This window comes from Melopsittacus undulatus, chromosome Z (genome assembly GCF_012275295.1).
Source record: "Melopsittacus undulatus isolate bMelUnd1 chromosome Z, bMelUnd1.mat.Z, whole genome shotgun sequence".
NCBI lineage: Eukaryota > Metazoa > Chordata > Aves > Psittaciformes > Psittaculidae > Melopsittacus > Melopsittacus undulatus.
In genome coordinates this window covers 36307165-36332766 of record NC_047557.1, presented here as the reverse complement: position 1 = coordinate 36332766, position 25602 = coordinate 36307165, and the positions used below count along the sequence as shown (strand labels likewise).

Below are 25602 nucleotides of genomic sequence, written 5' to 3'. Positions count from 1 at the left end.
TGAGATGGCCTGCATAGTCCGCAGTTTGTCTATAGTGGAATTCACAGCATGTCTGTGCCTGTATGACCATATCAGGTATGCCACTGCGGAAACAAAGACCCTTGGCTCCTAACTCAGGGATATCATAGGATCACAGGACAATCTGGGTTGGAAGGCACCTCAGGATATTTCTAGTCCAACTTTCTCTCAAAGCAGGGTTACTATGAGATCAGACTCAGTCGCTCAGGGTTGTGTCCAAAAGGAATGTGAAAAGCTCCAAGGATGGAGACAATGCAACCTCTCTGGGAAGGATGTTCCAATGCTTACTTGACCTCTTCATCAATAAGTAACGAATGCATTAGGAAACATAAAACAAAAGCCTCCCCACTAGAAGTGATTTGCCATCATATGAATCAGGCCCAGTACAGCAGGCCAGTAACAAGGTATCAAAAGATTAGATGTTTTACATAATTTTCAGCCAATCAGAATTATGTGCCAAACAGCTGTTCTTTTCAAATCTCATTGAAAATACCTGAAAGGATGTCTCTGAAATAGACTGCAAAGCTGACTGAAAATTTAAACCAACGCACTGAAGGACTGACCTGCTGTAGTAGAATTTTACAGTACAATTCCCCAGGAACAATATACTGATCTTGGAATGGAGGAATTAAATTTGTCAGAAGGAAGGAAAAAAAAATCTGCCACAATCCAAAGTACTCTTAAAACAAAAGACAACTAGGAAAAAAGTCCATGATCCACAAACAGAACAAAACACAACGGCAAGCCAAATTCTTACCTCAGCTTCACAAAGTGCCTGAAGACCCTGTAACACTAAGGCAGCAGGTGAAGCTTGATCAGGTTTTGTGCATTCATTTAATACCTGGGAAATTGCAGCCAACATGTCTGCTCCATGCTGGTATGGCCTAAAAGAAAAAACATGACGATACAAGCCAATATTCACGTATATACACAAGTTCTATTCTATACACAAAAACTCATTATGTGTTGCTTTTGTTTAAGTGACAACTAAACCAGATTAAAACTGGGAGGTAAAAAAGATACAAACAAGGATATGATAGAAAGCTCTAAAGGCTAAGTGATCTGGAGAATTAAATCAGCACGCACCAAAGTTCCAAAAAAAACCTAAACAATGGAAGTTTTCGTCCAAGGATGTTGTGTATACTAAAGGACAACATCATTCAAGAAGTGACTGAGAAGGAAAATCCAGAAAAGCATCCAATCTTTCTTTGGACAGAAAGATAGACAGATCATCAGTTGTTTCTTCTAATGTTTCAACACTCCCTTTTTATAATTTGAAAGACCTTTAAGTTACTGGATCAGGACAAGATGCATGTTTTGCTTCAGGATAAAGAGATTTTAATTTAACTTTATTTATATATGTTTTCTATTATTTTTATTATAAACCCCAAACCTTACTAGTTGCTGAGAATAGTAATGCGTGAGTCAGTATTTCATACAGCTAAAAAAATATCACCTGCAATTAATACAACAAAGTAGGAGAAATAATTATGCAGCTTTTCTGGGGGGAAAAAAAACTTGGGTTGACTTAAAAAGAAGTAAGATGGATTACACTTGTGCTTACCTCTGCCTGCATATATCTCTTATACAAGCAGCTTTAGCAATCAGCTTTTCCCATTGAGCATCTTTGTCAACAGACAAAGAAGGCATATCAGACATTGCCAAGAACTTCTGCAGTTCTGGATAAATTCGATCCTAGAAAAGGTTAAATTTTGAAGTTATCATCACACCTTTGAAAGCTGATGACAGCATTTTCATTGTTAGCACTTTTATATGATCTGTAAATATCTCTTTTATTGTATACCATATTTGCTTTTCTTCATTAAGAGAATCTAATAGTGCACTGAGATTTAAATGGCTTCTGCAGACCAAATCTCTGTTGCTACTTTATGAACATAAAAGCAAATTAATGCCATATAACTAAGGTCTTGCTCTTACTGTACATCATGAAAAGCAGAAAGCTGTCCTTCAAACATCCAGTCTAAGAGCTCATGAAATGAAAAGCAGGTTTCAGGAAAGACATACTACTGAAATTTTTCACTAAAACAGAGCCCACCACTTACTTATTAACACTGATAATGACTTATTAGTGTAAGCAATATTACAAAATTTATTTCCTTTCTTGGTTAGGGGCAACTAGTTTTTCAACTACACTTATCTTAGGAACACTACAAGAATTTTCTAACCTGTCTTTCCCATAAGGATGTCATCAGCCGCAAAGTAACTGCTCTAAGCTTTGGCACGCTCCCCAGCATGTGTATGGCACGTAGAATTTGAGCAACACAAACCTGAAAGAAAATTTTTAACCAAATTTCACTGTTATTTTTTATGTCCGAGAACAAAGATTAATCTACAAATGATTATTTTATGACCAAGTACACCAAGGAGATAACTGTCCAACTGCAATGTCAATTTTGTGAAAAATTTCAGTGCAAGTCCAAGAACATCTTCTTATGACCTATATATAATGATACAGTACAGACAATACAGCATAATGTAAATTTAATTCTAAAACAAACGTCATATACCATCCAAGATATTAGAAAGTTATGCTGAAGCTTACAAATCAGTTATTTTAAGCAAGCTATGCTTTGCTCAGTATAAATATTTTTTTACAAAATAAATGACCTCTTATTGACACAGTTTTCCTTTTATTAAAAAACATTCATTCTGACCTTGTGTACACCCAGTGTAGGCAATGTATACAATACATCCCTGTAAAGTGCAGGCTCCAAAGGTCTTCCCAATTTAAATACTAAAACTGGGATCAGATTTGGGACCTAAAATAAAAGAAGAAAAAAAAACTTGGAACTAGGTTCCCAACGCGATCTCATATATAAGACAGTGATCTTGTCAGAAAATATTACAAACTCCTACCCTTTTGCATTAGTACTTCTGCTAATAGGAAAGAGAAAGGAAAATTCTTAAGTCTGTAATTTTATAGGATTAACAATTTATTTCCCTTTAAATTATCATTTTACGTAACATAGTGCCTGTATGTTCAGCTGAAATCACTGCAATAATCCACATGTGAATTTTTATTTGAAATTACATTACAGGCATACTCAAAGGAACACATAATTGAAAGTGGTACACTAAAATCCATACCAAATGAATGAAGAAACTATTCCAATTCAGTTCTGTCATTACACAGAAATTCCAATGATGCTACAATCATATCCCACAGACCTGTCACATAATAATATATAATTTACTGCAGTCTTTAATATATGGTACAAAACTCCCAGAAAGCAGTCCCTGAAGTGACAAAAAAGGACGGGAGATATTCATCCATTCCCCCTTTATTTAGACCAGATTTTCAGTATTTTCATACCTGCAGGCCTTCAGTTTTTACTTGGGCATATTCACGTCACTACCCTCTAAAATTAAAACTACTCAGGCTGGCTTTGCTTTTCCCCCTACTTGATTTCATGGATACTTATGATTAATTACATAGTACTGCTTTACATTCTGCCTTTATACAGTACTGATGATTTTCACTTAGCCACATGGCTTAGTCTTCCACAGATAAAACTTGTGTGAAAAGATAAATGTCATTCCCAAGAACAGAATAGCTAATTAGGAAATTAGGTATTCAGCAGTAGAAAACAGACAAAATTATTTTTGAGTCTTCTGGCTTTCAGAAGATTATTTTCCTTTTGTGAACAGGGTACAGAGTTCTCCATTTCATTTCTAGTGTTTACTTCTGAAGTGAGTCACCCCTGGAAGAGGCTTTTTCCTCTTTAACCTCAAATTACTGTAACTTTAGAAAACTCATTGAGTAAGGCCAAGACTGGAGGCTTAAAGCAGGAGTACAAACATGTACTAAATTCTACACATACTGGGCAGGGCTAAAAGACTAAGAAACTCTCAAACCCAACATTTACAGGATTGGATCCAATCTTTAATTCACATTCCTACACCTCTGAAAACCCACCCTGGTAAAGCTGCCCCTTTAATATATATGTAAGTGGTTTCAAAATGCAGCCGTTAAAAAAAAATAACGGGAAACTCCGCTATAGCAGTCTCTCAACATGCATTTTTACATGAGCAGATGTCTTCAAATAATAACATTTCAGGGTACATAAGCCTGCTTCAGAATACAGAAACTACAGAGCAAGAATAATGAATAAAAATTCAAGAGCTCTGGGATTTTGCTTCTTTCTGTAATTACTGGTTCCAAGTTACAGACAAAAAGAAAATACTGTTTGTTCTACAAGACATCACTATCTCTACAGCTGAACAACACAAATTTGGACATCCAGAGACTTAAAACCCTTGTTCTGGAATCTGTATTTAATACCTAAGGAAATATCTATAATTCTTTTTTTTTTTCCCTGGTTTTGCAAATACTTCTTGACATTCTTAAGTAGAATAAACTTGTTTATTCTACTTATTCCCCACATTTTTGACTAACTGACTAGTCTCCATCCCCGTTTTTCAAGGTTGCTGTCTACCATCTGCAGAGGCAATCATCACTTCATAACCTCCCCAGACAGACGACTGGCTTTACTGCAAACCTTTCAAAGCAAAAATCAATAAATATGCCTGAGATTTTAAGGTAGTATTCATCTGAGCAGCCTCTCACACTTAGGAGCGCTTTCCACACAAGACTTGCTCTCCTACATGTTTATTCCAAACTGAACACTGAAAAACAGAAAAATGAAACATTCACCCAAAACTTGAGATTTAATTTCCTGACTTACCTTTCCTTCCAATCCCCCAATTGCAATGATTTGTTTAGACTAACCTATGCACAATAGAGTTGGTAGTCCCCTATTTACCCATGCCAAAACGAAAACAGCAATGACTGTAAGAAAACTATGTTCATTTACTACACAGGATGAAAAGCAGAATTAATTTCCTGATTAAATAGAATTGAATTGAAGACTTGAGTACCAAAAGCTAAATATCCTCAAAGCCAGGCATGGTTAAATCAAGCCTTAGGGAAAGGGAAGCTTGAGCAGAAACCAAATAACATAGGAAGAAAAGAAAAATCCCCTTGAAGCTAGAAGACTTGGTAGACAGAAGCACCTGTTCTACCTTGAGTGTCAAGGAAAAAAGTATCACTTGATTTGCTGTTACCTAAATCTATGAATAACACAAGGTGAATTGCAGGGTGGCAATTGCAGGGTGACTAAGCAACAGACATTCCACATCTCTAGGGGTGGGGGTAATCATTAACACTAACACAGCAACCTGCGTCACCATTTTAGAATCCCAAAATCATTAGGGAGGTCATTCATGTTCCTCTGTTGAGATGCATAAGTTCTCCATAAAAGTGTTAAAACAATGCGTGAACAGTGAACAAATGTCTTCTAATAATATTTTCCAGACAGTTTTGTATGCAGCAGCATGGTTGAAATATTCTCAGCTTAGATGGTATGAACATTTTGTTAATTCTTTAAACTATACCCATCCCTGATAAATGCTGTCGTCAGTTTATCCTTCCCTGGACAAATAGGCTACATAAAACATCAGTAGAGACATCAGGTATGTTGTTACAGTAATCAAACTCATTACCTGAGTTTGTTCCTTCAGATCTCCCCCCACAGTGACTCTTCCTTTTGCCAGAGACAGGGTCTTATGCAACTCCATTTGATCATAAGCCAGTTCTCTATTCAACAGGCTACTCCCTGTATTCTCAGTTGTAGCTACATTGGACTATACATGCCGCAACTAGACTGAGTGACAGTCAAAATAAAATATAATCAAAATAAATTATATTCCTAAACCTTAGTTATAGAAGCATCCAAACCCTTTAAAGTCAGTCAGCTCAAGCCTAGCCTTTATCAGCTGTGATGGTAAGTTTATTCCAACTCCTGTGTTGGCACTAATTTTCCAATCACAAATTTGGTGAAAATTCTACGATGACTTTTACACTAAAATCTAGGAAACAAATACTAAAGTTGATTTACAAAATTCTCAGTAAAAGACTAAGCACATGCTTAGTTATATATTTCCTTAAAGGTATTGTCTTTCAAAGTGTACTTGGTTTGACCTTTAAATTCACATTTTAAGGTAAGGAGGAAGACCAAAATGTTCTAGTACAGCAAAGGTGCTGTTCTCTCCATCTGCTTCAAGTAATGGATAAACAATGCTGGGACTAATTTCAGCATTAAATTTATGCTAAATCTTCATCAATGGCTCAACAGCTCCAAAATGCAGACATGATGACTCATTTGCTCCCAGTAGGTAGGAAGCAGCTCCAGAGGTGGAAGAGGCATGCTGCCTAGCAACACTGCCTTCTGCATCCCCTACACTCCCAGAGGATGTGTCAGTGAGGTCAAATAATTAAATACGTATTAACACATAATTTTAAACTCTACATGTTGGCTATCACTTCACATTATTCCCACCATATTTTCCTTGCTTGCATGGTTATCTTGCTTCTGTCTTTTATTCAGTCCTACATAAATAAATGGTGCATTATAATAGATGGGCAAAGCAAGTGGTAAAACAGTGATCAGAATATCCTTTAAGAAAGTGAAAAGCTCATCACAGCAAACTTTCAAAGTATTTTGATTCTTCAGTTCCATAGGGCACTTTCTGAAGGATGTAGTGGAACATGGTGTGAACATACTTGTTATTTGGGTCAATTTTAACACTAAAAGATCATTCCAGGCCCCCCACAAAAAGCCAACCAAAAGGCAGGAAACAAATGTCACTACAAAGTTCCAGGTTTTATTTCTGGGAAATGTTAGGCTGAGTTCTGCAAGACAGGTAGCAACAATCTAGTTTCCCAGTAGGCAAGGCAGTGACATGAGCAGGTTTTCAAAAGCATTCAGTACTCTTAGCATTTCTTGCTCCAATGAGCTAGAGGGAATTATCAATTCACACAAATGAAGGAACCAGTTTTTCAAAAGGGTGCACAAGTGAAGTTCACTTTCTGTTTATAAAAGTTATAAAATAAACTGTTTTCAAAAATTAGAAGCACTTTCTAGAGAACAGAAGCTAGATTTTCAAAGGTTTCATGTACTGCGGCAGGATCCTAACCAGGAAGTTTCAACCATGAAGATCTGACTATAATGTGATTATTTCCCTACTGCTACTCTCTACAGTACAAATAATCAGACATGGGACAATATCATCAGACTCCACCTGAGCAAGCCAAATCCAGCTCAACATAAAAACATGTTTTCCACACAAATAAAAATGCATTTTACATTTTGTTTTGTTTTGTTTTCAAACACACTCCCAAAGAGCACAAAATGTATCTTTAGATGGATTTCCCAGAAGGGTGTCATTTACCACTAAAATATTTCATTCCAGCAGTTGAAAGACCATAAAAGACCGGATGTCCTCTAGAGGCTCATAATCCTTTAATAATGGTAATAGACCTTGTGCTACTATTCACTAGTGACCTCTCAGTCAGATGATTTAATTTCTTCCCCTTGCAGCACAGCTGGTTTCACATAGTGTAATAACAGTTTTTGCACAACAAGAAAATTCATCCTATTAGAAAAACTGTATTAAGTGTTTTATGAACATCATGTGTCAGAGCAGCCTCTCAGTGATTTAAGACAGACTAAAAGGCCATGTACTATTCTTTATTCCTCAGCCTTTTAAAAAGATTTTTTGATTTTCTTCTATAGTGTTTCAGATCATTACTCCAAAATGCCTCAGCTAAAAACGTGTCCAATACAATCATTAACCTTGCACCATAAAAACGCTTTTACTCAATGGGGAAGGAGGAGATACATACACAGAGTCCTCTGTAGGTTCCCTTAATGGAAAGGGTAAGAAAACACAAAAATAAAGCATAGCCAGAACAATGTCTGCAAAATCAATTACAGTAATTATTTTTAAACCTAGAAAGGTTTTTAAAATGCTCCATTAATTTTCTGCAGAAAAAAAAGACTCTTTACATGAACAACGTTCAGTGCGGAAATGGGAGATACTGTTTGTGACCCACCACCACAGAGTTGTAATAGACATGAAAGCAATGACGACAGCATTCTCAATGCACATTCTCTTCTGACCCTGTCTTGTTTTGAAACACAATTCCCCAGCACAGATTTTGCATGGCAATCACCCTTTTATTCAATTTTCAATTCACCACCCAAAGCTAGAGCCACTAACCATCTGAACCACACAGCAACAGAATTTCACTAATAGCAGAATTACTGATTAACTTCATCACTTTAAAGAAAAAAAAGAAAGAAGAAAAAAAGCAATACAGGATTCTTTTTATGCTATGACCCCACACCACGATATCCCAGTACTTCTATATGTACCGATGTCGTACAAGCAGTCTACAGTTTGATTGCAAAGTTGACACTTCTTCATTTTGCCCTTCAGACATTTTACTTACATTTTGCAAGGCTAAGTGCTGAGATTCTGCTAACCCAAGAGTTTACTTTGATTTGAACATGAATCAAAAACATGGAACTCTGAATATATCTGTATTCATTTGGTTAGACCATCATCCTTCCATTACAAACACCCAGGTTTAAACTGAGTACTCATGTGCTACTAACACCAAAGGAAGAGATTCAAGTTAACAGGTGACCATTTAAAAATTAACTTAACAGCCATTTTCTGTTCTCTTCTTTCCACGCCCAATCTCTTTCTTCTTCTTCAGAACAGCATTCTAATTAATATACTGCACACTACCTTCCCACTGCATCCTTCAAAAAGTGCCCTATGAAACTGAAGACTCAAAACATTTTAAAAATTTGCTGTGATGAGCTTTTCACTTTCTTAAAGGATATTCTGATCACAGTTTTACCCCTTACCCATCTTTTATAAAGCATCATTTACTTATGTAGAACTGAATAAAAGACAGAACCAAATAATGCAACTCCTGAAGTATAACTTTGCCATCAGTATGCTAGTGGTTGCTGCCATCATACTGCCCACTGAGTTTATTAAATAGGTTATTTCCCCCATCCAAGAGTTTCAATGTTTTCTCCCCCTGTACTAACTATTGCAATGGCAAGACTGAGACCAGAGGTAACTCCTCATGCCTTAGAGAGAGCACTGCACCTTCAGGAAACAACATGATAATTTTTCAGTGCAGGGCTGTGTCACAGTGTAATAATCTCTGTGGGCCCATTTAGCAGACTGAGAACTAAAATAATTTTTCTGAGTCAAGACAGATGCCAGGTGATCCCAAGATTAATTGAGCCAGACGGTAAGTCCCAGTTTTAAAGTGTTAAGGTCTTCTGGAATAAAAAAAATGTAATTCAAAAGACAGCAATGTGTTAAGATATTGCTAACCAGAGAATATTTAGGTGTCCTTGGGTGCATGTAAAGACTAAGAAGGGAAATATCCCAAATAAGCAGAGTATTCTTTTCATGCCAAATTTCCAAATATTACCCAGCTGAACTTCTGCTGTGTTACTAATTATACTGATTGCTTCATGTTACACTATTAAAAAGACATGAGAATACTCTATATATTTTGCAGAGATTAATCTTAGTACCCACAGTAGTTTAAAAAACTAAAAGCTAACCATTTACAGTCCCTGTTAGCAAATGAAGTGTGAGCAGTTAGATGATTATCAACTGATTGTCATTTTAAACAACAGTTTCTAATTCACATGGCTTTCTGCTAATCATCAGGGAAAGACAAAACAAGATACAGCTTGAACTCCACATTCTCTCTTCATTTGGGCATGAGCCATTTTTCCCAAAGCCAGGAAGGACTTTTTCACCAGTCTCAAAGGATTCTTAATTCTGAAATAGTCAGAGCACCACAGTTAGCTCAAGAGGCTGCTCCCATCAATCTTTCTTACTGCACTGGTGAATAAAAGCTTTGCCTTCAAACAGGTAGAACAAAGGATGTAAATCCACTCATGTCATGCTAAATACCAAGAAGTTCAGGATAAATTCTTCTTTTGCATGTCTAAAGCTTCTGTACCTCTGATGACTTGCATTTAAATTTGTTTCTAACACTTTTCATGTAAAGTCGGTGAAGTTATTCCAGATTACTCCAAGGGAGATCAGAAGAGATTGATTCTATATAGAGTCCAGGCCACTCTGCTAAGGTGTCATTCTTCAGTGATTTTTTTTTGCCTGTAATTTATTTCTCTTCTGAATTACTATCAAATTGTATTTTGAACAAACTACATCAAACAGCTAATAAACAAAGCATCATGCCTCTCCTCTTTCTGTAATATTTATCATACAACTGATTCACCATACAACTCAAAGCCCTAATATATCAAACCAAGTTACAGTCTATACACAAAACCAGGAAAGTTGCGATGAAAACCTGGAGATACCTTAGCGCTTTTTACACCACTAGCTAAGTTCATAACAAGAAGGAAACTGCCTTATTTGCAGCAGTATGGATGAGAACTGAAGAAAAGTTTCATAGGATGTAGCAGAGGTATGTTTACTGCAGATGTTGCAACACGTATTGGTAACTTACTTACCCTTTTCCTAGATGATAACTAATTCCCTTGCAGGGTCTGGTTACAGGCTATTTAGTGAACCTGTCAGACTACTCATACTTCTTCTGAGCGTTGACTTACAGAAAGAGATTTTGAAGAAATATTACTAATCCCTACAAGCCTAATTACAACACAAAAGCATTGAATACAATACTTGAAAGACAAAGAAAATGCAAAATTCTGTCAAATTGACAAAACTATTTAAAAGAAATCACATACTCCCAAAACTCTTACCAATTTGAGTTCATTATAAAACACACCCATACAAGAAAACAACAAAAGACCATCCTGAAAAAGTTTAGAAACTTAAAAAGTTAACAGCAGGCAACCCACAACAGATGAATCTGTCATTTGGTTTAAAATCTTCTCTGGCTTAAGAAATACAGTTATCTCCAAAAGCACTGTATAACATGTCTAGTTTAGCCCAGCATTTCAGTATGTATTCAACAGGAAGCACATCCTAAACTGGTTCCCTGGATCAGAGTTAGAGTGCTCATCACTACAAGTCATCAAGTGCATGCACTGTAAGCTCTATCCAACCATTGTGTTGCAGAATATGGTAACTCTTTGAGACAGAAAAAAATGAAGCAAATAAAGCCTGTCTTTATGGCACATCTGAAATTTGAAGTAACACTTCCCCCTTACCTATATTCTGTTTAATTTTTCAAAGAAGATGTGACTGTTTGTGTATAATATCTCATGCACTATTATTGTTTCTAAATAGTGCCATTTATCTTTCCATGTGGATAAGCATAAGCATGATGCATAATTCTAGCCTGAATTCAGTACTGAAGCATAGACTATGTACATATTTTTAAGAAGTACACAGATATCACAAGGGACTTCGCAACCTTCCAATAACCACAAAAGAACACAGAGAATAATTTAAGACGTCACCAAAAGTCAGAAATAGTTTAGTAGCCTCTTTTCCACTTCATCATGATGTATTTTCATAGTTACTAGATAATATTAACAAATAATCCAGTCTTTTTTTCCTAAGCCTAAACAATTAAAAAATACTCTAAAACTGAGACATAATATATATTTTGATGTAGAGTTCCAGCCAGCATGGGGAACACACGTGTGCATGTGTATGTGTATATCTGAAGGTGAGACCACAGTGGATGTGTCTACTTAGGGGTGAGGGGAGTCCCAGAGAGCAGTGGTGCTCCTAGGGTCAGGAGATGTGTGTAGGGGTGCATTTGTGTGTGTCTGCAGGATGAGTGGGACAGTCTGCACCAGCAACTGCAGCAGAGCTATGACCTCTGAGGTTTGTACGTCCAGATGCCAGCAACTGGTGAGAGCGGAATCAGAAGCCACCTACTGCTCACACTAACTGTGCATTCCCCGTTGCTGGAAAGCTCCATATCATATCTATCATACATATCCGTACATTGCACATATATTCTCACTAGTCGACCCCCATCCTTCTCAGCCAGAAAGTGAAGCAGGATAGGACCTCTGGTGCTGTTTTGTGTTCTTGTGAGTGCTCTGTGTGCATTATATACATACAAGCACAGGTATGTGGTGTACACATGTGCTGCATGTGATACACCTACTGGGTGTACAGGCACAGTTTTACTACTTGTCAGACCTGAGGTCATGAAGCTGTGGCAGAGTTGTGTCTCTCAGGCTGCACAATCCATCCCAATCCCTGTAACAGAAATAGAGTAAGGGTTTTTACCTGAGAACAATCAGCTTTGACTATTTCTGTAGTAGCCTGGAGTACATCACGAAGACTGTCTCCATCTTTTTGGACCAACAGATAAGCCAGCAGAAGAAAAACATGGGCAGGGACTTGAGTGGTGACAGGTAACAGTGATTTAACTGAAGATAACCAGTTAGTAACTGCAGACTTCTCTTTCATGAGCTCTATCATCTTCCAGGTTGTAAACAATGAGCTGTAAGAGCTGGTTATGGGGTAAAGGAGTTTACAGGATACCTGAGAAGAAAGTGAAACAAAAAATTCTCAAACAACAAAGGCACAATGAAAGATCAAACTAAAAAAATGTAACTAATTCAGTTCTGTTATCGAAAACAAATCCTTTTTTTAGAGTCCTATTACAATAAATGTAAAGAATAATTTGCAATACATTTCTTTAAAATTATTTATATGAATTACCATACTAAGGATGATTGAATGGGTTGCTAATTCCCCATGCAGGAGCTCCCCCTTCATTCAGCATCCATCATTCCTGTTCCTGCTGGTAACTGCAGTGCTACTTCCTCACTAAAATGGACACAGTAAGACTGCAGTACATTGGCAGCTCCCGTTCCTACGTTATTCTAAGGAAATTCTTCTAACTTTTTATAGTACTTAATGAAACAACTCAGTTTTAGGTAAACTGTTTCACTGCTCAGAACAACATGTTCTACAAATGCAGCCAGAAAAGGTAACATGATAAGGAGGAAAGTAGTTAAATACCAGTGAGAAATCCTCCTCAGATTTCTATATATATAAAAGTATGCATATTACAAAGCTCCTGCACATTAACAGAGAAGATCAAAGTTTTTAATTAAAACAATAAATTTTAACCCGAGAAAAAAACATTTCTTTACTAGTAATTTTTTGTTTTCTTAGAAAATGCACTATTTTCAGAAATGCCTTTCAATTATCAAGAAAGTAGTTGGCAGGCAGTAATCAGATGAAGAATGTTCGTATCAAAATCATGATTAAGATATTAGTTGAAAAGGCATCTCCAAACAAACATTAAAAATGAAATTCGGAGTCCAATAGCACAGGGCCTACTCGGCTATAAATTACCAGGGAAAAAAGAGATTTTGAGTAGGAAAGGCTGCTCTCCATAAAATCACAGAATTTCACTGTTCAGCAATGTAAATTTGTTTTGTTTAATGGAAGTTAGAACACCACTGTACTTCAGATGACCTCTTAAGAAGCATTAAAACTGACTTATTCCATTACTTACGCATTACAACCACCATATGTGAAAAAAAATCAGCAATCTAGAATGCCAATCCTGTTGAATCAGTCCTCCTACCTGCCCCAAAAGAAGAAAAAAACCCTGTAACTTTACCAATTCTTTTTTATTCTTCACACCTTCCTCCTGTATCAGTTCCAAAAGGTTTACAGCCAGCTGCTGCCTTGTAATTCCAGAATCATCCTCTGATAGGCAGTCCCCAACTGTTGTAGAGGTTAAGATCTGTAGCACAGGCATCACCAAAGTGAAGGCTGTGGTTGAGATGCTCTGGGTTTCTGAAGAGGAAAGGAGCTTGCAGGCTATTTAGGAAAAGGTGGGGAAAAACAAAGATCATGCATGGAAGAAAGAACTAACAATATTTGTACTTTGACACATGACACAAACATTTCTATGAAACACACTGGTCAAGCAAAGTAACAATTATACTATGTGCATACTAGACCTGAAGTGCAAAAGATTTTTTTATGAAATTCCAATTCCGTTTAGAGACCGTACATTTCTGTTGTTTATAACAAAGTACCTGATGGCAGCAAGAAATACAACAATGGAACACAGCACAGTCCTTTGCTTTTACTGGAATAACTCCACTAATCAAAACGGTTAAATCAAAAGCTCAGCCAAACATTGCCATGACTGCCAGGCCTTCTCTCTTAAGATCTGTCAAAAGAAACCATTCAGCATGCATCAGTCTCAGCTGAGAATACCCTATTGTTGACTCAAAACCAAAGCAGATAAGCTCCAAGACAGCAGGGAGCTTAAAATAGAGTAACATTCATAAAAAAAGTTAGTGTAGCAGGAAAATTTATTTTTATTGCCATTACATGAAATGTTGCTTTTTAAACTCAGGGAAAACCCTGCTTATTAAAAAAAAAAAAAAAAAAAAACAAAACAAAAAAGAACAAATGAAAAAAAAAACCCAATCACCCAATCCAACTTCAGGGGAATAAAGTTTTTTGTATAGACATAAATGTGAAGAAACAACAGACAATCTTAAGAATATAGATTCCTCTTTGACAAGAAGAGCTTTACCTAGACTCAGAAGAGACTTTTGCTGACTTTTTGGGGTTTGCAGCAGTAGAAGTGCTAGCCCAATTATACCCTGTTCCACTGGAAATGCCTGCAAGGAAAAAACAGAAGTGGTTCAAATCGCCTTGTTTTTTCAGTGCGATTAAATAGCACAAATGAGCAGCAAGCAAAACTCTCTAAGGAGTTTGCTCATGAATCATAGTGAGTGCACACGGACATAACACATGTAATAAAGAATACAAATAGTGCAAAAATCATATTTTAAGTGAGTAACTACAACATTTTAATTTGTTACTTCGTTCAAACCATTTTAGCTCAGTTTAAATCAACTCCCATACTAAACAGTTAACTGATATGTACAGAACCAGTTAAGCTTTCAACTTCTGAAAGTCTTCAGCCAAGGAAAAAATGAGTTAGAAACTTTTCAAACAACACCGGTCACTTGCAGATGCATGTCACATATCAATGCCACTACTGTATTAAAAATTACATTCTCTGAATTTAATACAACTACGCATTTTTCCCCCTGAACTCTTACCTCTTTTAAGAGCTCAAAGTTGTCCTCTATTAAGGAGATCAAAGATGAGCATTCTCCCATTACATTTAAGCACACTTCACAGAAGCATAAGAGTTGCAGACAAAACTCAGATAACTGAACTTTCCAAAACACAGAAAAACGCAGTAGACTGAGGAATAGCTCTTGCAGAAAAACTGAGGCTTCTGTAACTTGGACTAAGTCTTTATGCTGTAGAAAGGCAGTTAATAAATAAATAAATAAATAAATGAAAAACAACAACAAAACAAAACCAAAACATATTCTGGCTTACCTCCCCTTCCCTATCCACAGAGAATTTCCCAAGTATAGAATTAGTTCTATTAGCTCTGCAATAATATTAGCACTGCAAGTATTACCAAAGCCTTGAAGAAACACTTTATAAACTAAACCCAGGAATCTCTTATTCAACTCCCGGAAGAAGCAATAGATGAACTGCTATTTAATATTCTGAAGTAAAATTAGAAACATGTGAAAGAATAAAAAGACTTCTTGGTAGCTGTTGAGAAAAGTCCCTTTTTTCACAAAAGCAATAGCAAATAAATTCAGCTCTCAGGGTTCTCTCAGCAACATAAAACAAATTGCGGGCATTTAATATCTTGTAATGGAAACTTCCTGCTCCAGGGTATTTCCTCAGTAACATAATGAAGATATATTAATATGTCACAAAAGACAAAGGCAGTGGTGTTTTCTGCTTTTGGAGCACCACATAATCTACCTACTACAAAATGAAAAGCTGAAGTGTAAAACCCAAAAGCATTATCTCTGTACCTAGAAGCCAAGTAAAGAGACTTCAAAATGCAGGCTGCCTCTAAACCCTTATGCGTTAGTTGAGAGCATTTCTGCTCTTGAAAAACACTAGTTACAGACCCAGCTGTTCCAATCCAAATTCTGGAGCCAGCATTGAGGAAAACATCTTAATTTTTAGGACCTTAGAACAAATTCCATGAATAATCTGCTCAAACCAGAAGCCTAAATTCCACATTTTTTTTCATTAGAAAAGTCTGCAGGTGACAAGCTGTACCTTTGACAGCTTGGTTGATATCATCAGACAAAATTACTAGAAAACATTACAATACGGAGGATTAAATAAGGCTAAGTTTAAAAGGATAAGGAGAACCCAAGGTTCAGAGAAAGAGGAGAAGGAATAACATTATAAACCAGTTCATCAAACAGGCTTCTTGAACTATTGTCCATTGTGAAAGTTGTACCTCAGACAAGACAAAAACATTTAAGTATTAACCCAAGCTTAATAAAAAACAAACATACTTCTACTAAGAAAAGTGCCAACATGCATGGAGGAAAGAAAGGTTTGTAACTAATCTTGTGAGTCTTCGGTGCCATTTTTATTGCTAAATGTTACCAAGTCAGAAGCTTGGTCACACCTTCAGGACACGAAGTTATACTGAAGTTCAGGTATAATCAAGACAAAATCAGAAATACCCTGTGACTAGAAAAGTCAGTATTTACGTATCATGAAAAAGCATAGACCTGAACCAAGATAAACATGTATAATCAAAGTTATTATTGGTCAAAAAGTTGTGAAAAGTAGCTACTAGTGGAAAGTAGACTTTACTAGTAAAATTCCTCAGGAGAAAGATGCTACCAAATATCCTCATCAAGCCTGCATGATAAGGCTTGATGTAAAGCTAAATGCTCTACATTATTGATCTTATAAACTATCTCCCTATGGCAATGATATCATAGCACCTCATGTTTGAGTCACTATAGTTCACACTGAAGATGGTGCTCCAAAACGAAAGAGGACAAAAAAGGTTTATAGGGACAAAAAAGCTTTACCAATGTCACAGTAAAGCATGATTCAAAGCAGAGCTATGAACTTTAACCAATACCCCAGACCCCTAACCAAAAGGGATAGAAAAGATTAAATCCGTAGCTCCTAGCAAGTATCACTGTACAACTTAAAAAAGCATTGTCAAACTTCAGCATATTACAGAAGGATTAAATTTTGTCTTCATATCCACTAATTCCTCTGTTACAAAGAGTAAGAAGGGAATACCTAGGAACACTTGAATTGTGCTTCTCGTATAATTTGTTTCAATTTAGTATTATCCATGCTAAGTTAGAAATTGCATGTTTTCACAAATATTTTAACATTTAACAATATTATCTCTCTCATGGGTATCTCTACAACTTCGCTGTATGTTTACTGTTGCACCTAGTGACAAATAATTATGGTAAATGTATTTCAATTTATGCCTCATAAGATATGTCAGATTTTTAACAAGCTTTATCTTCTACCAGAAAGAGCCAGTTTGTTAGATTTCTGTACTACCAAATCAGGCCTATAAAAAATGGAAGAGAATGCTGTATTTACACACTGGAAAGGCAATAATACTAATAATAGTATCTTTACTTTGATAATGTATCTTTGTAAAATTGGGGTCTGGCAAATTTTAATGCAACAACTGTACAACAGGCAACAACTGTACCTGAAGATGGGGAACCACATCCCACAGAAGTTGAAGAATCTGACATTCCAGCACGCAGGGTGCTTCTTTATGCTTTGGACCATGGGGCTGAAGTAAGATCTTAAGTAAACCCATTCGCAGTTCAGCATATTCCCGTAACTGAGATGGTTCGCAATACAGGTATCTTAGAAATGGAGCCATTATGCCAACACATGAACTCTGTGCCCTGCAGTTCAAGAAGCAAGTTTGCCAAGACTGCCTTTTACTGAAGACTTAACAAATAAAAAGGAAAACCCAAGCAATGTAACCTTACCTGAAATAATTTACAGGACACAATAAACAGAAAGGTGTTACAGAAGACACTAGTAAATCTCACAAAAAACTTGTTAGCACTTGTTCATACTGTCATAAGACCTCATATAGTAACCACAAAATGAAGTGCAATTAACAAATATACAGGGAATCAAAATTAAAAGTCAGTTTTAAACAAGACTTAGTCCTGATGCAAAGCTTTAAGAAGAACTGGCTAACACATCTACATCAACATATGCAGGTGGCGCTTGTTTATGTGGCACTTACAGACATGGTATTAGGTTACAGTTGGACTTCATGATCTTAATGGTCTTTTCCAACCTAAGGGATTCTATGATTCCATGATTTTATATTCTCAGTCTGGAATGTATTCCACAGAAACATTTGCACAAAAAGCAGCAAAGAAGTTTAAGAAATTTTCCTTCTCAGCAAGAACAATTCCTATTTTAATTTAAAGCAAGCTACCAGGAAAAAATCCACAGCTCATTCCATCGTTCAGACATCTGACAGGACTCTTCACAAGTCCCAGATTTAGTAGCTGAGTGGAACAGCAAGTCTGAAAACAGTATTTTAAAATTACTCTGATGAATTTAAAAAAAACACACTTTTGCATGAAAGCCTTACTGTGGATCATGTAGTCTAAGACCACAGAAATTTGAGACATTAATAAACTTATTTGTTTACCCAGAGCAACAGAATATAGAAGTCAGTTTCACTGTACTATTACTCTGCTGGATTTGTATGAGTCTTCCAGAAAACAGAAGAAATACCTTTTATCTGAAGAGCATACATACAGGTATAAAACCAGTGAAAACATTTGGCACTTAGTCTGCTACGGCATTTGGGGTCTTACACTGAAGCTTCAATGGACAAGCTCCTTTGAGATAAGCATGAAGAAATGTTGAAATTGGTGGCAACTTTGTTCATTGTTACAGGTATTTTACAGAAGAAAGTGGCACAACCTTTCTATTTTTTTTTAATCAAGAAGCATACATAATTTTTAAAGACCTTATCCTTTATGGTGAGATGTAACCATCTGTGCTTTACCTTCATCATCTCACCATTTTGTACAGATAAGTTATACCTGCATAGCAGTCAAAATATTGATAAAGCAAATAATGAAAACTGCTCAAAGGTGTTATGAATTTTTCACACATTTTTCCACATTAATAAAAATCACATCAACGTCAAAGTTTAGAAAAAAACATAAAATATTTTTGGTGGATTATTCTAGTACTTCATTAATATTCTATTTTTAACCTTTAAATGGTGTAATTTATTTTTATAATTATATTTTTCAAAAGACTGCTCATTGCAGCTGCTTTCCAAAAAAATTACACTCATACGATCCAGCTGCCTACATCTGCTATTATTTAATTATTCATTTACTTACTTCTCTGGACACTGATGGAAAAATACTGTTATCTGCTGTAATAGAACTGGCCAGCAATCAGGTCTGTTTTCAAGGACATTGATTAATGGATGAGGATTGTTCCTGAAACACAAGGAAATCACATTTAAATCTACAATGCAGAAAGCAAGTGTGAAAAATAACTATCTTTAAAATAAAAGCAGTGTAGAAATAGACAACTTAACTCTCTGGTATTAACTCCCTTTATCAAGTCTGCCAGAACTGCTATGCTGTCAAAATAGCATATTTTATAGAAATTTCAGGAAACAAGACTTAAAAAAAAAATAATAATTAAAAAAAATCTGTATTTGAAGTCCTGCTCTGATTTTTCTAATTTTTTTAATAAATGTTTAAGGATTATTCTTCAAATATGTGGCCTGATTCCAGCCATTGGCAGCAGCACCATGACCTAGTAGTGGGCTCTAAGCAATACCCACAGAAAAATTTGAACCCCATGTAACATGCCAGTTCAGTCTTTCAAGCATAGGTACAGATTTTCAGCACCTCACAGCAGTCAATTTGACAATCATCCCACTTACTACTTTAAATCCTACTCCAACTTCTTGTTTTTACTTTTCTTTTTTTTCCAGGCAGCAAAAGCAGCAGGAAAGGAGAAAGGCCAGCATACCGCCAGTCTAGAGATCTCCACTCTACTGCCATCCCTCTAACATCTGAAAAGACACCAATGCCTACCTATCACCAGCACCTTCTCCATCTCCAAAGTCAATCACTGAAGGCCATCCACACCTCCTAAAAGTGCAATGCTCCTGTAAAACTGTAACTATCCTTGGACAGTAGCAGGTGGAAGAAAAGTGGGGCAGGAAGAGAAACCTGAAGTATATAATTTGTTCTGTCATAAGAAAAAGAAAAGTCATTCCACTGGAGTAAGTTAGTATAAGAAAGAAAAGCAGAACATGAGAGTCTGGACATCGAATTTCCTGGAGAGGTGGGAAATTGAGAAGAACTGGTGACATGAAGGCAGATTCATCACTACCTCCATCACCTCCTTCTGGATTTTACCCATATTGCTATGACTGGCCCACTTACTCCCATCTGACTGCTAAATGTCCCTGTTTTCTCCCAGCTTCCTTTCCTGCTTCATCCAACTACATATTCTTCTCTGGGATAGCAACAGCTTAACAGCAGACAAAATGATACTTCCCTGCTCTCAAAATGGAAGCAACTTTCCTAATTGTGAGAAAGTTGGAAGAGTCTTGCCAATTACCACAGATCTGCTAGAAACACGTGAGCGAGCAGGATTGTATGAATAAATGGAAAGGCAACAAATGCATTCAATAGAAATACTCCTTTGGCTAGTTTAGGTCAGGTGTCCTGTCTCTGCTTCCTCACAGCTTCCTGTGCCCCTCCTCACTGGCTTAGCATGGAACTAAAAAGTCCTTGATCGGGGTTAAGAGCAACAGTTAAAACACAGGTGTGTTACCAGCATTGTTCTCAGACTAAAGCTGAAACACAGCACTGAACTAGATACTAGGAAGGAGAAAAATAACTGTTACAGCTAAAATCAGGACATCATCTTTCAAGTCAGTTCTTAAAAATATGGAGAAGTTTAATTCTTCTCATGGCTGTCTCATGAAGACCTGGAAAAACACATGCTAATAAGCACATTATTAAGCTTATTAGCACAAAACAATAAAAATGAGATTAAGGGATGTTGTCATTGCAACCCAAGTACCTTCACTGAAAACAGAAATTTCATAAAGCAACAAATGTCAAGTTAGCATACAAGAATCAGAAGCTGGTAACTGAAATAGGTAAATTCAGATTATAAAAAAAAAAAAAAGAATGTATTTGCACAGAGAAAGAATCAGCCAATGAAACAATTTATGAAGCTCAGGCTTTTTTGTTTTGTTTATGGGTTTTGGTTTGTGGGCTTTTTTTTTGGGGGGGGGTGTTTGGATATAGATTCTTCTGCTTTGTTTCTGTTTGTGTTTTTTTGGTTGGTTGGTTGTTTTGTTGGGATTTTGATTTTTGACAGTATATTTTATCAGGCAGCAATCTAGAAATACTGTTTACATACCACACCAAGACCTTTAAAGTCCATAGCCTTGTACAGATGTCCAAAATTATAGCAGCAGTTCATTTTAGTAGCTTTGTTATATTTTTAGATTAATTATCTTTCCTAATAAAAAGAATGTAATGAAGTCAACTAAATGTTGCTATGACACTGAAGTAAGCCAGCATATGTGATGTAGCAGATTCTTTTGGAATGCATGCTAGGGCACATGAAAAACAACAAGGTGCTTGGTGACAGCCAGCATGGCTTTACTAGGGGGAAATCCTGCCTGACCAATTTGGTGGTCTTCTATGATGGGGCTACAAAAGTGATGGACAGGGGTAGAGCAGTTGACGTCATCTACCTGGACTTGTGCAAAGCGTTCGACACTGTCCCACATGACATCCTTGTCTCTAAATTGGAGTGTCATCAATTTGATAGGTGGACCACTCGGTGGATAAAGAACTGGCTGGATGGTCGCACGCAAAGAGTTGTGGTCAATGGCTCAATGTTCAGCTGGAGACCAGTAATGAGAGGTGTCCATCAGGGATCAGTGTTGGGACCGGTCTTGTTTAATATCTTTTTCGCTGACATGGACAGTGGGATTGAGTGTGCCCTCAGCAAGTTTGCCAACGACACCAAGTTGTGTGGTTCTGTTGATACGCTAGAGGGAAGGAATGCCATTCAGAGGGACTTTGACACACTTGTGAGGTGGGTTGATGCCAACCTCATGAAGTTTAACCATGCCAAGTGCAAGGTCCTACACCTGGGTCAGAGCTATCCCAGGCACAGCTACAGGGTGGGCAAAGAAGAGATTCAGAGCAGCTCTGCGGAGAAGACTTGGGGGTGTTGGTGGATGAGAAAATGAACATGAGCCAGCAGTGTGCACTCACAGCCCAGAAAGCCAACCGTATCCTGGGCTGCATCAAAAGGAGCATGACCAGCAGGTCGAAGGAGGTGATCCTGCCCCTCTACTCTGCTCTTGTGAGACCCCACTTGGAGTATTTTGTTCCATTCTGGTGTCCTCAACATAGAAAGGACATGGAACTGTTGGAACAAGTCCAGAGGAGGGCCATGAGGACGATTAGGGGACTGGAGCACCTCCCGTATGAAGACAGGCTGAAAAAGTTGGGGCTGTTCAGCCTAGAGAAGAGAAGGCTGTGTGGAGACCTCATAGCAGCCTTCTGGGATCTGAAGGGGGCCTACAGGGATGCTGGGGAGGGACTATTCATTAGGGACTGTAGTGACAGGACAAGGGGTAATGGGTTGAAACTTAAACAGCAGAGGTTTAGATTGGCTGGAAAGAAGAAATTCTTTACTGTGAGGGTGGTGAGGCATTGGAATGGGTTGCCCAGGGAGGTAGTGAATGCTCCATCCCTGGCAGTGTTCAAGACCAGGTTGGATGAAGCCTTGGGTGGCATGGTTTAGTGTGAGGTGTCCCTGCCCATGGCAGGGGGGTTGGAACTAGATGATCTTGAGGTCCTTTCCAATCCTAACTATTCTATGATTCTATGATTCTATGTATCAGGTCTGAAATGAAAATTATTTACTATCCAGAAAAAAAGGCAAGACTTTTATGACAGATTTTGTGTGTTCTAAAACTCACAGAACTGCGCTGAACTGGCTGGTGAAAAAAATAAGCTAAGCTCCATACTGAACACTGATAGATAATGAAATGCTAAAATGTGCAGCCTGACAAAGTTCCATTTGGTAACACTATTAGCAGTAGGAAAAATCAGGTGTGTAGGCATAATTTATCATTAACACTAACTGAAGATTCATGAAATGCACATCTTTAAATGACATTACAGTGCTACTACCCTAAATTATTCCCAAAATATTGGGGTCAGGATAAAGCAAAAATCACAACCAGACACAGCAGCTATCAACCTGTAAATACATAGGTGTCTAGGGAACAATAAAACAAAAATTACTTCTAATGTCATCTCAATGTTCTCGTTACATCTCTGGACAAAAGAGCACTCCAACCAGATTTAAAGCACAAATTCAGTGTCAGATTGCTTTTTCTGTATAAGGAAATAATGTCTGCTAGTAACATAATTTTCTATGTATGCAGCTTTGACCCTGGTCCTTTCAGAAAGATGGAGCAGCACTTCATCAAATATGCATTTTAGAAGTATTTTTCTACCTGCTCTGAATTAATTTTGATTTTCAGAAAGTTTCAGCTCTCCAGAATTTTTAGACAAAATAATGGATAATCACATTAAAAATAATGTATAATACTAGTTCATTTTTAAAAAAAGAAAATAAAAGATGTTAAATAGCTTTCAGCAGATATTTGTAGCCAAAGCTCTGCACTGAGAATGCTGACAAGCACTTCTCAAAAACCTCTCTTCCTTGTCCTCCCACTCAATTCAGCCTGAGCTTAGGTTACTGGACAGCTACATTAATACAGAGCTTTATGCCATACAACAAATAAATCCCCTGGGAATGTTCAGTTCTAGTCCACAGTGAGACCAACTTGCAAACTACTTCTGTCTCTGCTACAGCATCTCCTAACTTTATAGCAAACAGTGTCGATCATTCCATATGCAAGTTTAAAAGTCACATAACTTTTTTTATGCATCCTTAAAAAAGTCCCACCAGAGTTGCTGTGGTATTTATCCACCACTGGAATGCTACTTATTAAAAAAAGAAAACCAAACAGAACAACAGCAACAAACAAATATAAACCAACCAAACAAAACACAACAAACACACACCAAACAAACAAAACAAAACACAACAAACACACAACCCCCAAAACCATAACAAAACCCAACTAAACATCCAGCTGCATTTACACAGCTTATGGAAACAATCAGGAATCCCAAAATTCAGTGATAGGAGAGGCAGTTTTCTACTGATTTACATGGGTAAAAGGAACATTTCCCACTTCCTGCAGTAACAGAGGTAATCAATTCCCTGTTTTCCATGGTTAATTTGCTTACAGAAAGTGGAGAATTTGGGATTAGAATTACAGGATTCCTCAGATGAAATTGGAAAACCTACCTGGTGGGTTGACTTTGGCTGCCTAGAGGTGCCCACCAAATTGATCCCCCACTCCCTCTCCTCAGCACAATCAGAAGAAAACAGTATGAAAAACTTGTAGGTTGAGATATAGGCAGATTAATAAAGAAAAAGCAAAGGCCGCACATGAACACAAAGTCAAACAAAAGGATTTACTCAAAAGGCCACTTCCTGGGATATGTAGTAGGGTTTCAGTACATGTCTTAACAACATCTTAATAATGAATGCCCTCCATATCCCCAGCTCCTTTCTCTTAGCTTTTATTGCTGAGCACAATGTCCTATGCTATAGAATATTCCTTTGGGTCAGCTGTTCCGGCTATGCTCCCTCCCAAAATCTTGCACACTCCCACCTTACTGGTACCCCTTTGAAGGGGTAGGGGTGGGCTGGAAAAACAGCACTGCTCAGGAGAAACCAAAGTACTGGTATAGTATCAACACTATTCTAGCTGCAAATACAAAGCTCAGCACTATGATGGTTGCTATGGGAAAAGCTAACTCAACCAAACTACAGGCATTATTTTCTCTTATTTCTTTTCAGGAACTGTTTATGATACTACATTGTATCAACAGGCAGCATTTTAAAAGTAATTCTATTGTCCAAAATTAACATTAGTCTAAACCAAACTTATTTATTTATTATCCTGTAACACTGGTTTTAAAATGTTCCAACAGAGATCATAATAGAAAACTACTTGAGAACACACTGGTGCTTTTTGATTCTTCATTGATGATTTTTGTATGAAATACTTCTGCATAGTTGATAGCATAATATATTAACACTGCAACAGGAGTTACTGTCTGTGAGTTATGGTATACATTCTTTAATTTCTTCCAGAAATTAAGTTTTAATGGCACTTGATAGAACACAACTACAAAAATTGTTACATAACAAGTCACTGAATAAAGACAACAGACCTTCCTGTACACTAAAAAACAATAGTCTGATGTCAAAATCACATGGCCTTGACCTCCTAGATATTCAGAACCAAGCCAAGAAATCTGACATCGGAAACAAAAGGAAAAACAAAAATATACTGGCTAAGTGTTAGTCTGCTGCTTATTTTCAGTTTTCTATTATTTTAAACTATTCCGGATAACCAAGTTTCATCTGCCTTACGCTTCCAGCAATTTTTCTTTTGGTAGCTTGGGGAAAACAAAACAAAATGTAGTAACATTTTTTCACCCTACTGGGGAGAGGCCATTTCTTCACTTCAGCCACATCCTACTATCCTCTTTTTCACACAGAGCCTGGATTGCTTGAACTTAACCTCTTCTATTACAAGACTTTAAATGAGTTTATTTACTATTAAAGTTTCCAAGAGAGTTCCACCTTACTACCCACCCTTCACTACTTGCCTTTTCAGTTACACCTGTTCTTTCTACAAATTCTACCATCCTGTAGAACTGATATAGCTAGAAAAACCAAGGCACACAGGATTTCAGGAATGCAAGCACATCAAGTGCT

The 25602-nt window shown here is 37.1% G+C and overlaps 1 protein-coding gene across 1 annotated transcript in view; it reads right to left on the bottom strand.

Annotated features, from left to right (window-relative positions):
* Positions 1-25602, bottom strand: part of FOCAD (focadhesin) — a 99349-nt gene that overhangs the window by 58259 nt on the left and 15488 nt on the right. Inside the window, exons 7-16 of the mRNA XM_005154972.4 lie at positions 19074-19175; positions 17390-17594; positions 14922-15128; positions 14387-14474; positions 13454-13656; positions 12103-12360; positions 2694-2798; positions 2205-2306; positions 1583-1713; positions 776-902 (exon numbers count right to left, since the gene is read on the bottom strand). Coding sequence (XP_005155029.2) covers positions 776-902; positions 1583-1713; positions 2205-2306; positions 2694-2798; positions 12103-12360; positions 13454-13656; positions 14387-14474; positions 14922-15128; positions 17390-17594; positions 19074-19175 — 1528 coding nt within the window. The remainder of the gene's footprint in view (positions 1-775; positions 903-1582; positions 1714-2204; positions 2307-2693; positions 2799-12102; positions 12361-13453; positions 13657-14386; positions 14475-14921; positions 15129-17389; positions 17595-19073; positions 19176-25602) is intronic.